The 12,928-nt window shown below is 46.4% G+C and overlaps 1 protein-coding gene and 1 pseudogene across 3 annotated transcripts; both read left to right on the top strand.

Annotated features, from left to right (window-relative positions):
- Nucleotides 1–1,436: 1,436 nt before the first annotated feature.
- Nucleotides 1,437–6,410, top strand: SPDYC (speedy/RINGO cell cycle regulator family member C). Of its 3 annotated transcripts, none has more exons than XM_041722565.1 (7): nt 1,437–1,537; nt 2,433–2,614; nt 2,883–2,941; nt 3,386–3,471; nt 3,573–3,744; nt 3,827–3,884; nt 4,362–6,410. In XM_041722565.1, the coding sequence occupies exons 2-7, from the start codon at nt 2,473–2,475 to the stop codon at nt 4,394–4,396; spliced, it is 552 nt and encodes a 183-aa protein (XP_041578499.1). In that variant the 5' UTR covers nt 1,437–1,537; nt 2,433–2,472; the 3' UTR covers nt 4,397–6,410. The 3 variants fall into 3 exon arrangements, with proteins under 3 accessions (XP_041578499.1, XP_041578498.1, XP_041578500.1); XM_041722564.1 differs by having other exon boundaries at nt 3,827–4,169; XM_041722566.1 differs by lacking the exon at nt 3,827–3,884.
- A 3,438-nt stretch (nt 6,411–9,848) lies between these two features.
- LOC121471666 lies at nt 9,849–10,428 on the top strand (annotated as a pseudogene).
- Nucleotides 10,429–12,928: the final 2,500 nt, after the last annotated feature.

Below are 12,928 nucleotides of genomic sequence, written 5' to 3'. Positions count from 1 at the left end.
CTCTCTGTGTCTCTCATGAATAAATAGATAAAATCTTTAAAACAAAAAAACCTTGAAGACATACTAAATGAAATAAGCCCATTACAAAAAAGACAACTACTGTGTGATTCCACATGTAGGAGGTCCCGAGAGTAGCTGAATTCACAGACACAGAAAGCAGAATGCTGGTTGCTTTGCACCAGAAGAGGGGAAACGGGTAGTGACTGTTTAATAGCTATAGACACCCAGGGTGTTTTTTTTTTAATATTTTATTTATTTATTCCTGAGAGGCAGAGACATAGGCAGAGGGAGAAGCAGACTCCCCACAGGGAGCCAGATGCCAGACTCGATTCTAGGACTCCGGGATCACAACCTGAGCCAAAGGCAGATGCTCAACCACTGAGACACCCAGGTGCCCCTAGACACCAAGTTTTGCAAGATGAAGAGTTTCAGAGATGAACGGTAGCGATGGTTGCACAACAATATGAATGTACTTAAAAATAATCAACTTAAAAATGGCTAAGGTAGTAAATTGTACATTATGTGTATTTTGCCACGATAAAAAAAAAAAAAAAAAGGAGGGAAGAGTGTCACCTGTCAAATATGGAAAGTAATGCAGGCGCTGACTGTCCCATAGGATTGTAGAGAGAGTAAATGAGCCAGTGAAGACGGAAAGGTCTGCTGGGGCTGAGGGTGGGAGTTGGGTGTGTGTGTGTGTGGGGTGCAGTGAAAGGGGCTTGGTGGTCTTTGGGAAAGACCTCCCCCTCTCCCACCTTGGAGCCCCTGACTAGGCTCCCCCTACCCCTAAAGGATCTTGGGAGGGGGATGCAGACTCTGGGATTTCTCATGCCAAGACACTCTCCTCTCCGGCTCCTAGGTTTTGAGGTTCCTGGATCTTTTTTTTTTTTTTTTTTTAGCTTTTTTTTTTTTTTTAAATTAATTCTTATTGGTGTTCAATTTACCAACATACAGAAAAACACCCAGTGCTCATCCCGTCAAGTGTCCACCTCAGTGACCGTCACCCATTCCCCTCCAACACCCGCCCTCCTCCCCTTCCACCACCCCTAGTTCGTTTCCCCGAGTTAGGAGTCTTTATGTTCTGTCTCCCTTCCTGATATTTCCCAACATTTCTTTTCCCTTCCTTTATATTCCCTTTCACTATTATTTATATTCCCCAAATGAATGAGAACATACACTGTTTGTCTTTCTCCAATTGACTTATTTCACTCAGCATAATACCCTCCAGTTCCATCCACGTTGAAGCAAATGGTGAGTATTGGATCTTAAACAAACACAGACACTGCCAATGACCCTGCCCCACCAAGGCACTGGTGGTGAATCCCGTGAATCCGGTGAATCGGGCCCAGGGCTCGTTTCCGGCCCGCAACCTTGGCTCCACCTTTATGAGGAAGTGGGGAGGGGCCCGGGCGGTGTCATCATTCAGGCCCCGGGGTCCCTCCGGCCTGCTTTATCCCTCTTGTAGATGATGCAGCTTTGGAGAAGCTCTTACCTGGGGGAGTGGGCTGGGAGGTGAACGTGGAGTTCACTCCAGGTAGAGGTGAGCGGAGGGCGCAAAGCCCCACCCCCTTCCCGGAAAGGGCGCTGATTGGTGAAGGGCAAGGGGGCGGGGCAGCGCCATGGCTATATAAGTGCAGTCCCTCCGCGCGGCGGAGTTGCGCTGTAGGTGGTCCCCTAGCTAAGGTAAGACGCTTTGGAGGAGGGTGGGTGCCTGTGGGAGCGTAGGTGGAGGCCCCCAGGTTGGCCGCAGGATGCTGAGCAGCAACTTCTGAGCCCCGTAGTTGGCATCTCTTCCCGTAGCTTGCAAAGGGTAAGGTGGCCCCACCTAACCTTACTCTAAATCAGGCATTTGTCTAATAACATCCCCACTCTGGGCCTCAGCTTCCTCTCCATGAAGGAGGGTTGGTGGTCCTTCCAAGTATGCCGCTTGGGTGTGGGGTGAGGGGGTATTTGGGAGTTGGGGGGCAAGAGGAGCAATTAAACTCTGGCTCTTGGGGGTCAGGCAGGCCCAACCTTTAAGTGGCCGTGAGACTGACACGCTTCAGCTTCGGGGTTTGCAAAATGAGTATTGGCCTATACCCACCTACCCGGATGAAGTGAGATAATGCCCTCAAAGAATTGAGCACAGCTCCAGGCACTTAGGAAGCCCTCAGTGGTGGCTGTTGCTGCTATGCTTACTCTCCAGCTTGGCCTGGGGCCCTAGGATGGGGTGGGGGGGAGCTGCAGCCTCCAGGAATTCTGCTGCTTCTCTGGCCTCCTCCCCCACGCGTATGCCCGTTTCTAGTCCGCTGCGAGCACTGCCCTCCCACCCTCCCAAGTCTCCACGCTCATCTCACCACTTCCTGGAGGTCTTTTGTCAGGCCAGCCTCAAAAACCACCTTGATTTGTGGGGAGCTAGGGGGTAGGTGCTAATCCTGAGGCTACTTTCTCTACAGGCCATCCTGCCCCACCCCACCCGTCCCCATCCCCTAGGAGATGAGTGACGCTCAAGACTTTGCCACTTTCCCAGTGGTTGCCACCCAGGTGAAGCTGGGGGGCTGGAGCCATCAAGGTGGGGGTAGTGGATCTGTTCATCCACGCCGGCACCAGGAGCTCCAGGCTTTTCTCAACCTTCTGGGTGAGTTCACTCAGGGACTGGCGTGGAAGCATCTGTGAAGACCAAGTGTGAAACTGAAGTGAAGGTGGGGGGGACTTTCACCCGCCATGCAAGCATCAGCAATCTCTGTCCCTTCCCTTCTCAGGTGACCCCAGTTTGGCAAGGGGAGGGGAGGGGTCCTGTCAGAATGTGGGTTCAGTGGAGGTTTGAGCTTTGGAACTCTGATGCCACTCTTGTTTCATGGGGGCTGGTGGTAACCCCAGTCCACCATTCCTCTTCTCTACCCCAGAGCACAGTTTCCTCCAGGAATTCCTTTCCAGAGATCCCTGTTTCCAGATTTCGGATAAGGTGAGGTGACACTGGGAACAGAGGCTGGGAGTCACCCGGGGCGGTCTGAATTAGTGGAGCTTGAATGCTGCTATTTCACTGGGCCTCCTGGTCTGGTACTGGGAGCATTTCTTTTTTCTTTTTTTTTAAGATTTTATATATTTATTCATGAGAGTCAATGAGAGAGGCAGAGACATAGGCAGAGGGAGAAGCAGGCTTCCTATGGGGAGCCTGATGCAGGATTTAATCCCAGGACCCTGGGATCACGACCTGAGCCAAAGGCAGATGCTCAACCACTGAGCCACCCAGAAGTCCTGAGCATCTCTCTTTTAAGTCTGTTTTTACCTGACCACTTCCCCTGGGTTTTCTGACCCACACCGCGGCTTCCTTGGGTGTAAATGGGCCTGGCACAGTCCCTTCTCCTGCAGGCCTCACTGTAACCTCTCCCCGTTTCTGTGTCTGCAGTATCTCCTGGCCATGGTGCTGGTCTACTTTCGGCGTGCCAACCTGAAGCTCAGCGAGTACACCCATAGCAACTTGTTCTTGGCCCTGTGAGTGGCCCTGGGTGGTGGGGACATTCATAAGGAGTTGTAGGATGGGGCAGTGCAGGTGCTTATGGCCTCTGCTCTCTGCCTGCTGTCTCCATGACTAGGTTTCTTGCAAATGACATGGAGGAGGATCTTGAGGACCCTAAATGTGTGATTTTCCTGTGGGCCCTGGGAAAAGATTGGCGTTGTCGGGTAGCAGACTTCCTACATCAAAGGGATAAGCTGTGGGCCCGGATGGGCTTCCGGGCCATGGTGAGCCGCCAGTGCTGTGAGGAGGTGAGGCCCCACCATCAACCCGGGTTGGGGAAACAAGGTTGGACTTCCCACCCCCACTTACTGTGCACTCTACTCATGCCAGGTCATGGCCAAGGAGCCGTCCCACTGGGCCTGGACTCGAGAGCGGCGACCCCACCACGGTGGGGCTCAGAGGGGCTGCACAAAACCCCGAGTTGCCCTCCCCAGGGGCCCCGGCCTCTCACCACCTGCCTGTTCCCTCTGTAGTTTGCCCTCTTCCCACAGCCACTGCAGCCACCAGCCCCACCCCTTGCCTGTCTTGTTCAAGTGTCCTTCCCCAAACCCTGAGCGACACTGCCCTGACCCGCAAGCTTGTCTTTCGGTGGCTGGAGACCCCTTGGGGAGGGGCTTCCTCATCATCCTGCCCCCCCAACTGCAACTAGAGCCAGGCACCTACACTCTCTATAGTGAGTTGGGGACAGCAGCTGGGGGTGGGCTTAGGAGCCTGGGAGGTGGGTATGGGGCTTGACAGAGTGGGAAGGAGGGGCATAGGGCCTGGGGTCCAGCAGGCCTGGGCACCTGTCCCAGCTTTGCCAATTCCTACCTGTTTGCTTTTGCTAAGTGTCCTCTCTGAGCCTCTCTTTGTCCTTTCTCCCTAGTCCTCCCGAAGCCTCCACCATGCCCTGGGCACTGACATGTGCAGGGTGAAGAGCAGCCCACCTGCTTGCCTGCTGACCTAAGCCCCACTGGCTGTGGCCCCCTGGCCTTCTGTCTTATTGGCTTCAGGCTGGCAGTGCTGCCCAGGTCCCCTGTCACCTCCTCCCAACTGTACCCACTCTGACCCTGGCCCCTCTAATAAACTCGTGTCTATAGGACACCGACTGTGCTTAGGCCCTGGCCTGGCTCCTTGACCCAGGGTCGGGGTAGGGATGAAATTGGAGAGGGAATCCTGCCAGGTTTAGGTACCAGTGATTGAGACTCGTGAGCATGGGCTCTGTAATAACGATTCCGCTTTCCATTGATGACAGGTCATCCTGAGCTGCTATTTCACTGGGCCTCTATATGTTTCCCCTCTATAATGTCACCCATAAATGATTAAATCTACACAGTGTGGATGAAGTTGAATGAGAAAAAGTATATGCAGCCCTTACAAGAGGCCCTGGAACCTCTAGGACAAAAAAAGCTTAATGGTGAAGCCCCCTATAGTTAGCTTAGACATACCTGCAAGGGCCAGGTCTGCTTAGGAATAAGACCTGGTCCCTGCGCTGGGCTGCAATCAAATATAATGCAATTATTATAATACCTGTCCCCTGTCCCCAAGAGGAAATTTGTCAATGAGGGAGCAGAGAAGGCTTTCCAGAGGAGGTGGCATTAGAGCTGGGCCTTCACCAATGTCAAGTTTGCCCATGGAGGGGCAGAAGTCATGAGGTAGGCTATTCTAGAAGATTATTCCAGAGGAATAGATTAAGACTTGGTCTCTGATGCCAGACAGCTTCTATCTAACTTCTAGGTTCCTATGTGACCTTGTCATATTACTTAATCGCCATAGCGTCATCCACAAAATGGATATTATACTTAAATTGGGCGTTGTGAGATTCGAATGCATTAATCCTAGAAGTGTTTACAACAGTCTCGGGCAGCCTGGGTGAGTCAGGGGTTTAGCCCTGCCTTCAGCCCAGGGCATGATCCTAGAGACCCCGGATCAAGTCCCACATCAGGCTCCCTGCATGGAGCCTGCTTTTCCCTCTGCCTGTGTCTTTGTCTCTCTCTCTCTCTCATGAATAAATAAATAGAATCTTAAAAAAAAAAAGAAAAAAGAAAAGAACAATCTCAAGAACAGAGCTCAGATGTGAGGCCTGCATGTTCCTGGTAGAGGAAATGGCTGCCTAGGGATGGTCTGGAGGGAAGGGTGTGTTTGGGGAGTGGCTGGAGCTTAAGCTGGTGAAGTCCACCTGGGTCAGAGAGGGGAATCTGGGCACCATTCCCCTGCATGCTCTATGAGTGGCTCCCAAGAAGCATGGAAGTAAAAAAAGCTGGGAGATAGCAGACATTAGAAGCCAAGACAAGGGCTACAAAGTATTTTTAATTTGTTCTTCAAATAGGGGATATGTTCACGTGTACATTTTAAGTTTTGAACCAAGAGTCACCTCCTACCCCTGGCTACCTTTCCTGGAAGCAATAAAACTAATAGTTTATGTCCTTCCAGAGAAAGAATATAAGCATACATAACCAAATGTGATATGATAAAAAAAAAAAATGTGTGTTTGGTCTTTGTCTCTGGTTCCCAGCACAGAGTTACTAAAACCCTTCTGAGTCATAGGGGTGAATTTTGTTATTCACAATGAGCCCCTTCAAGCCACACCTGACTTTATGCTAATGAGGTGACTCAGGGTGGGTCCCCTACTTAGCTTCAGAGTGGTTGGTGTCTGGTCACTAGGAAGATCAGTCAAGAGTGGGGACTTTCAGCTTCCCCACCACCTCTAGGGAGGAGAGGAGGCCTGGAGATTGGAGTATTTCTGGACACAGATGTGCTGGGAGGGTGGCCCACCTAGAGAGGGCACTGGAGCTCTGCACCCTTCCCTGCAATGCCTTGTCTTATGCATTTCTTCTCTTTGGGTGTTTCAGAGTTGTATCGTTTATTATCATTTTTTTAAGATTGTATATATTTATTTGAGAGGGAAAGAGAGAGCAGGGGGGAGGGAGGAGTAGACTTTCCACTGAGCAGGGAGCCCAGCACAGCGCTTGATTCCAAGATGCTGAGATCATGACCTGAGCCAAAAGCAGATGCTCAACTGAATGAGCCATCCAGGTGGCCCAGGATTGTATCCTTTATTTTATTATTTTTAAGAAGGTTTTATTTATTTATTCATGAGAGACAGAGAGAGAGAAAGTGAGAGAGAGAGAGGCAGAGACACAGACAGAAGGAGAAGCAGGCTCCATGCAGGGAGCCCGATAGGAGACTCAATCTCCAGACTGGGATCACACACCCTAAGAGGAAGGCAGACACTCAACTGCTGAGCCACCCAGGCGCCCCAAGTTGTATCCTTTAAAATAAAGCTCATAAGTAAAGCACATTCCTGAGTTCTGTGAGTCTTCTACCAAATTATCAACCCGAGGAGGGGGTTGTGGGCACCCCAGAGCTAAAGATGGTTTCTTATCCATACATTTCTTTTGACAATTGTATGGTATTCCTCTTCATGGATGTACCAAAATGTAACTTGTTTCTTATCTGTTGGCATTTTAATTGCTTCCAGAGTTCTGCTCTTCCTAACAGTACTACAGAGAGTCACTAAGACTTTGTAAAGACATCATTATTCAAATGTGAAAAGATATCTGTAGTATGAATTCCTGTAGTAAGAATTGCCCCAAGGCCACATCAAAATAGGCATTTCTACAATTTTTGCCAAATGTCCCTCTACAGAGGCCAAGATCGTACTGGCCCCTCCTCCAGCATATGTGAAGACTGTTTTCTTTCTTTCTTTCTTTCTTTTTTTTTTTTAATTTTATTTATTTATTCATGAGAGACACAGATTGAGAGAGAGAGGCGCAGAGACACAGGCAGAGGGAGAAGCAGGCTCCATGCAAGGAGCCGGATGTGGGACTCGATCCTGGGTCTCCAGGATCACACCCTGGGCTGCAGGTGGCACTAAACCGCTGCACCACCGGGGCTGCCCTGAAGACTGTTTTCCAGAACATTCACCAATCAGTGACATACCAGATTTTTTATCTTTGCCAAACTGCTAAGTGGAAAATGATCTCTTAGTGAAGTTCTAATTTGCATTTCTTCTTCTTTTGAGTGAATTCAAGTTCATATTTTTAAGAGAACTGTTTGTTTTCTTTTCTGTGAACAACCCTATTCCTTGCCCATTTCTCTCATTTTTGGTTTCTGATTGGCATATAAGGGTTTGCAGGAAAAAAAGCCCTTCGAGATGTCAATTGTAAGTATTTTCTTCAGCTTATGACTTACTTCTCTGTGCAGACTTTTTAATGCAGCAAAATAAGCTTTTTTTGTGGCTTCTGGGTTTTGTGTCATTGTTAAAAAGAACTTTCCACACTGAGATGACTAAATCTTCCTTAGCTTTGGCTACATTTTTATTTTCATTTTTTACATTCAAATTTTGAGTTCATCTGGAATTTATTAATGTGCAAAATTCCTTCCCATTGTCCTAATGCCTTTTATTTAAAAGCTCTTTCCAGGGCAGCCTGGGTGGCTCAGTGGTTTAGTGCCACCTCCAGCCCAGGGCCTGATCCTGGAGTCCTGGGATCGAGTCCCATGACGGGCTCCCTGCATGGAGACTGCTTCTCCCGCTACTTTTCCCTCTCTCTTTGTGTCTCTCATAAATAAATAAAACCTTTAAAAAAAATAAAAGCTCTTTCTCAACAGATTTGAAATACTACTTTTGTTATATATTAAATCCCTCTGTGCATTTGGATCTACTTCTAGATTTTTCTTTTTTTCTTTTTTTTAAGTAGGCTCCACTCCCAGTGTGGAGCCCAATGTGGTACTTGAACTCACAACCCTGAGATCAAGACCTGAACTGAGATCAAGAGTTGGACACTTCCCTGACTGAGCTACTTAGGCACCACCTACTTCTAGATTTTTCTAACTTCCAATGATCTTACATGCATCAGTACCCCTCCTTAATTATTACATCGAATTATTTTGGATTTATTGTGTTTTTATGGATTTATTGTGTTTTAATATCTGGAGTCTTTTAGTCTCCAATGACTTCTCTTTGTTTTCAGAAGTTTTCTGGGTATTCTTGCTTGTTTAATTTGCCACATGAACCTTAAAACAGCTTTTCTAGCCACCCCTCCAATCAGTTAAAATATTACTGTGCTGTATCTATAGATTGCTTTAAGGAGAATGGACATCTTTAAGAAGTATGTTGGCATCCAGAATAGTGTCTGTCCCTGACTTCTGCTTCTTTCAGGTGGTACCAATGGCCAGTGACTCCCAAATTTATACCTCTGTTCTGAGAACTGTTCCCTCCTTGGGCTTGGAGAAAGTGTTCCCAAAGGTCTTCCACTATCCCCCACCAGCTTGCTGAGTCCCTTCTGCTTCATTAATCCACTCAGGTGGTCAAGCCAGATCAAGGTTTAGAGTTGTTTTTGACACCCTCCTGTGTTCCAAGAGCCATATCTAACCAGTAATTAAGTCCTATTGGTGGTGGTGGTGTTTTTTTAGGCTGATTTTTTTTTCTTTTTTTTGTTTATTTTTTAGGCTGATTTTTTAAAAAGATTTTTATTTTTTAAGTAATCTCTACACTCCACATGGGGCTTGAACTTACAACCCCAAGATCAGGAGTCACATGCTCCACTGACTGAGCCAGCCAGGCACTCGAAGTCCTCTGGGTGTTTTTTGTTTTTTTTTTTTTCCTCTGCGTGTTTTTAATAGCTTTATTTAATTTTTTTTTAAGATTTTATTCATTCATGAGAGACAGAGAGAGAATGGCAGAGACACAGGCAGAGGGAGAAGCAGGCTCCCACACAGGGAGCCCGATGTGGGACTTGATCCTGGAACCCCAGGACCATCCCCTGAGCCAAAGGCAGACCCTCAACCACTGAGCCACCCAGGTGTCCCTGTTTTTAACAGCTTTATTGAGGTCCAGTTGACATACAATAAACCAAATATACTTAAAGTGTACATTTTGTTTTGACATGTATATACCCATGAAACCATTACCATAATCAAGAAAATGTACATATCCATCACCCCAAAAAGTTACCTTAAGCTCCTTGGTGATCCTTCCCTCCCACCCTTTACCATTTGCCAGCTCCCTGCCCCACCCCCAGGTAACCAATGATCTGCTTTCTATCACTAAATTGGCATCTTTTTTTCCAGACTTTTCATGTAAGTGGAATTATATAGTACATACTCTTGTTTGGCTTCTTACATTTGTTATAATTATTCTGATATTCATCTATTGTTCCTTTTTACTACTAGGTAGTATTCTATTGTATATGTATACCACCATTTTTTTATCCATTCATAATGTGTGCGTGAACATTTGATTGGTTCCAGTTTGGGTTGCTACAACTAAAATTGCTATGAATAGCTTTCAGGTCTCTGCTCTGAGGAGGCCCCAGTGCAACTTCTCTGCTAGTCCTGAATCTGGCTTCATCTGGCACCAGCCACCTTCATCATGCTGCCTAAGTTTGACCCCAAGGAGGTCAAAATCGTATACCTGAGATACAGTGGCAGGTGGTCAGTGCCACGTCGGCCCTGCCCCCTAAAACTGGTCCCTTGGGTCTGTCCCCCAAAAGGACTGGAGATGACATTGCTAAAAGCAACTGGTGATTACAAGGGACTGAGGATGACCGTCAACAGAAAGGACCAGATTTAGGTGGTACATTCCTTTTTATTTTGGCATAAAATAAATTTTATTTAATTTAGTAAGATATATGTAATAATTCAAATCAGGCTATGATATTCTTTTGCTCATTGGTTGGGGTGGTACCTTTTGCCTTTGCCCTGATCATCAAAACCCTCAAGGAACCACCAAGAGACAGAGCAGAAAAACATTAAGCACAGTGGAAACCTCACTTTTGAAAAGATGGTCAACATTGCTGGACAGATACCCCACTGATCTTTAGAGCTCTCAGGAACCATTAAACAGATTGTGGGGATTGCCCAGTCTGTGGGCTGCTGTTGGTGGCTGTCACTCTCATGACACCATAGATGACATCAGCAGTGGTGCAGTGGAATGCCCAGCCACAAAGTAGAAGATTTCAAGAAAGGATCATTTGACCACACACACACAAAAAAATCATGAATATTCACACACAAGTCTTTGTGTGGACATGTGCTTTTATTTCTCTTGGGTAAATGCCTAGGAGTGGAATAATGGGTCATATATGGCAGGTATGTGTATGTTTAACTTTTCCTTTTTTTAAGAGACTTTTTTTAGAGCAGTTTTGAGTTTACAGAAAAATGATTCAGAAATATAGGGAATTCGGATTTGCCCCCCCATTCCTCACATTGTTTCTCCTATTATTAATAAGTATCTTGCACAAGTGTGGTATATTTGTTGCAGTTGATAAACCAATATGGATATATTAGTGTTATTAATTAGAGTCCATAGTTTACATTAGGATTTACTCATTAATGCTGTACATTCTATGGGTTTTGACAAATGCATAATGTCATGTTCCTGCCATTCTAGTGTCATACAGAAGTTTCATTGTCCTAAAAATGCCCTTATCTTTTATCTATTCAGCACCCCTCCTCCCCAAACCTCTGATTTTTTTTTTTTTTTTTTTACTATCTCCAGTTTTGCCTTTTACAGAATGTTATATAGTTGGAATCATACACTATATAGTTTTTTTTCCTGGCTTCTTTTACTGATCAATAGGCATTTGAGATTCCGTCATCTTTCTGTAGCTTGATAGATCATTTTTATTTATTGCTAAATATATGCTTAGCTTTTTTTTAAAATTTTTATTTATTTATGATAGTCACAGAGAGAGAGAGAGAGAGAGGCAGAGACACAGGCGGAGGGAGAAGCAGGCTCCATGCACCGGGAGCCCGACGTGGGATTCCATCCCGGGTCTCCAGGATCGCGCCCTGGGCCAAAGGCAGGCGCCAAACCACTGCGCCACCCAGGGATCCCCTATGCTTAGCTTTTTAAGAAACTGTCAAACTGTTTCCCAAAGTAATGGTTTTATTCTGAATTCCCACCAGCAGCATTTGAGAGTTTTGGCTCCTCCACATCCTTGCCAACATGGTCAGTCTTTTTCATTTTACTGTTTTAGTAAATGTGTAGTGGTGGTCCTTTGGGTTGTTTTAATTTGCATTTTCCCAGTGAATAATTAATGTGTTGAGCATTTTTTCATGTCTTATTTGCCATTTGTATATCTTCTTGGGCAAAGTGTCTGTTCAAGTCTTTCACCCACTTTTACTGGATTATTTTTTAAGTTGTAGAAGTTCTTCATATATTCTAAATACAAGTTCCTCATCAGATACAATTTTTGAAATAATTTCCTCCTAGTCTGTGGCTTGTCTTTTCATTTCCATAAATAGTTCCTCTGAAAGAACAAAAGTGTTTTATTTTGATTAATTCAATTTAATTTTTTCTCTTATTGTTTGTGGTGTTTTGTGTTGTGTTTAAGAAATCTTTGCTAAACCTAAGATCATCAAATTTTTCCTGTGCTTTCTTCTGGAAGTTTTATAGTTTTAGGGTTTATATTTAGGTGTCTAACCCGAGTTAGATTTTGATGATGTGTCCTAAATGGTTATCAGGTCCATCTACTTCTCTCTCCCACCTACCACTTCCCTAGCTTGAGCCACCACTCTCCCTGGTCTTTTATCTGCACTCCCTGCTTCCTCTATTTTCCCCTCTACCCCACTCCCTTGCAGCCTCCTTCTTCATCTGTACAAATCTGAGCAGCCTTCTACCCCACATAGAATAAAAGGGAAACTCCCATGGTTCACCTAGCTCTGCCATAACTCTCTTTCTGCTCAAGTAACGTTATACATATTTCGGTATCTCCACTGTGCCAACGCAGTTCCCGGACCTGACATCTCCCCTACCCCTCATATGACCCTTCATGTGTCTGATTTATGCCTACTCTAACCCCTGGATTACATAGGGTTTAGCACCAATTCTTCCCAATTAATTATGGATGTCATCATTAAATGAATGTGTATGCCCTTCAGAGGGGTTGAGGCCACCATCTTCTGCTCAGGGAAGCACAGTGCTTTGCACATACAGAAGGTGGTCAGTGACTATTTGGTGACCAATCAAAAGCACTCAGTAGGAGTGATACGTTTTGTGAAGGTGATTCTGGGGACTGTGGGACAGATAGGTAGGGCCAGAGAGGGGTGGCCTCTGCATACCTCTCCAGAGCCTCTTTCTTCTTTTGGGCCCTTATTTATTCCCTGTGACCTAGTTACGAGGAACACCTGCTGTTCCCTTCATTGGCGTGTGTTCTCCCAGCCTCTGGGCCTTTGCACAAGCTGGTTCCCACCCCTCACCCCAAGCCCTCTCCAGCGACTCATTGCATAGTTGACTTCAACGTGTTCATCAGGATTCAACTTTCTATTCATCAAAACCAGGGGACTGGGGGGACCTGCACCCCCAGCAGGGGGCTGGTGTGTCTCAGTCGTGGGTCTCTGCTGTGCAAAGGCTTTGGCAGAGGGGTTTAGTCAAGATCGGATGCAGGAACGCTGCACGGTGAAGAGCAAAGAGCCCAGGCGCTGGTTCCACCTCCAGGGAGGGCGCTC

Source organism: Vulpes lagopus, chromosome 11 (genome assembly GCF_018345385.1).
Source record: "Vulpes lagopus strain Blue_001 chromosome 11, ASM1834538v1, whole genome shotgun sequence".
In the NCBI taxonomy this organism is placed as follows: Eukaryota; Metazoa; Chordata; class Mammalia; order Carnivora; family Canidae; genus Vulpes; species Vulpes lagopus.
Note: the sequence above shows the minus strand (reverse complement) of the source record. Positions and strands in the feature narration are given on the sequence as shown.

What these genes read in the sequence shown, in the direction of transcription:
- SPDYC (XM_041722564.1), top strand. Translation starts at nt 2,473, where the DNA reads ATGAGTGACGCTCAAGACTTTGCCACTTTCCCAGTGGTTGCCACCCAG. An exon ending in GTTTCCAGATTTCGGATAAG is followed by an intron (nt 2,942 to 3,385) that starts GTGAGGTGACAC and finishes CTGTGTCTGCAG; the next exon opens with TATCTCCTGGCCATGGTGCT. An exon ending in GCCGCCAGTGCTGTGAGGAG is followed by an intron (nt 3,745 to 3,826) that starts GTGAGGCCCCAC and finishes TACTCATGCCAG; the next exon opens with GTCATGGCCAAGGAGCCGTC.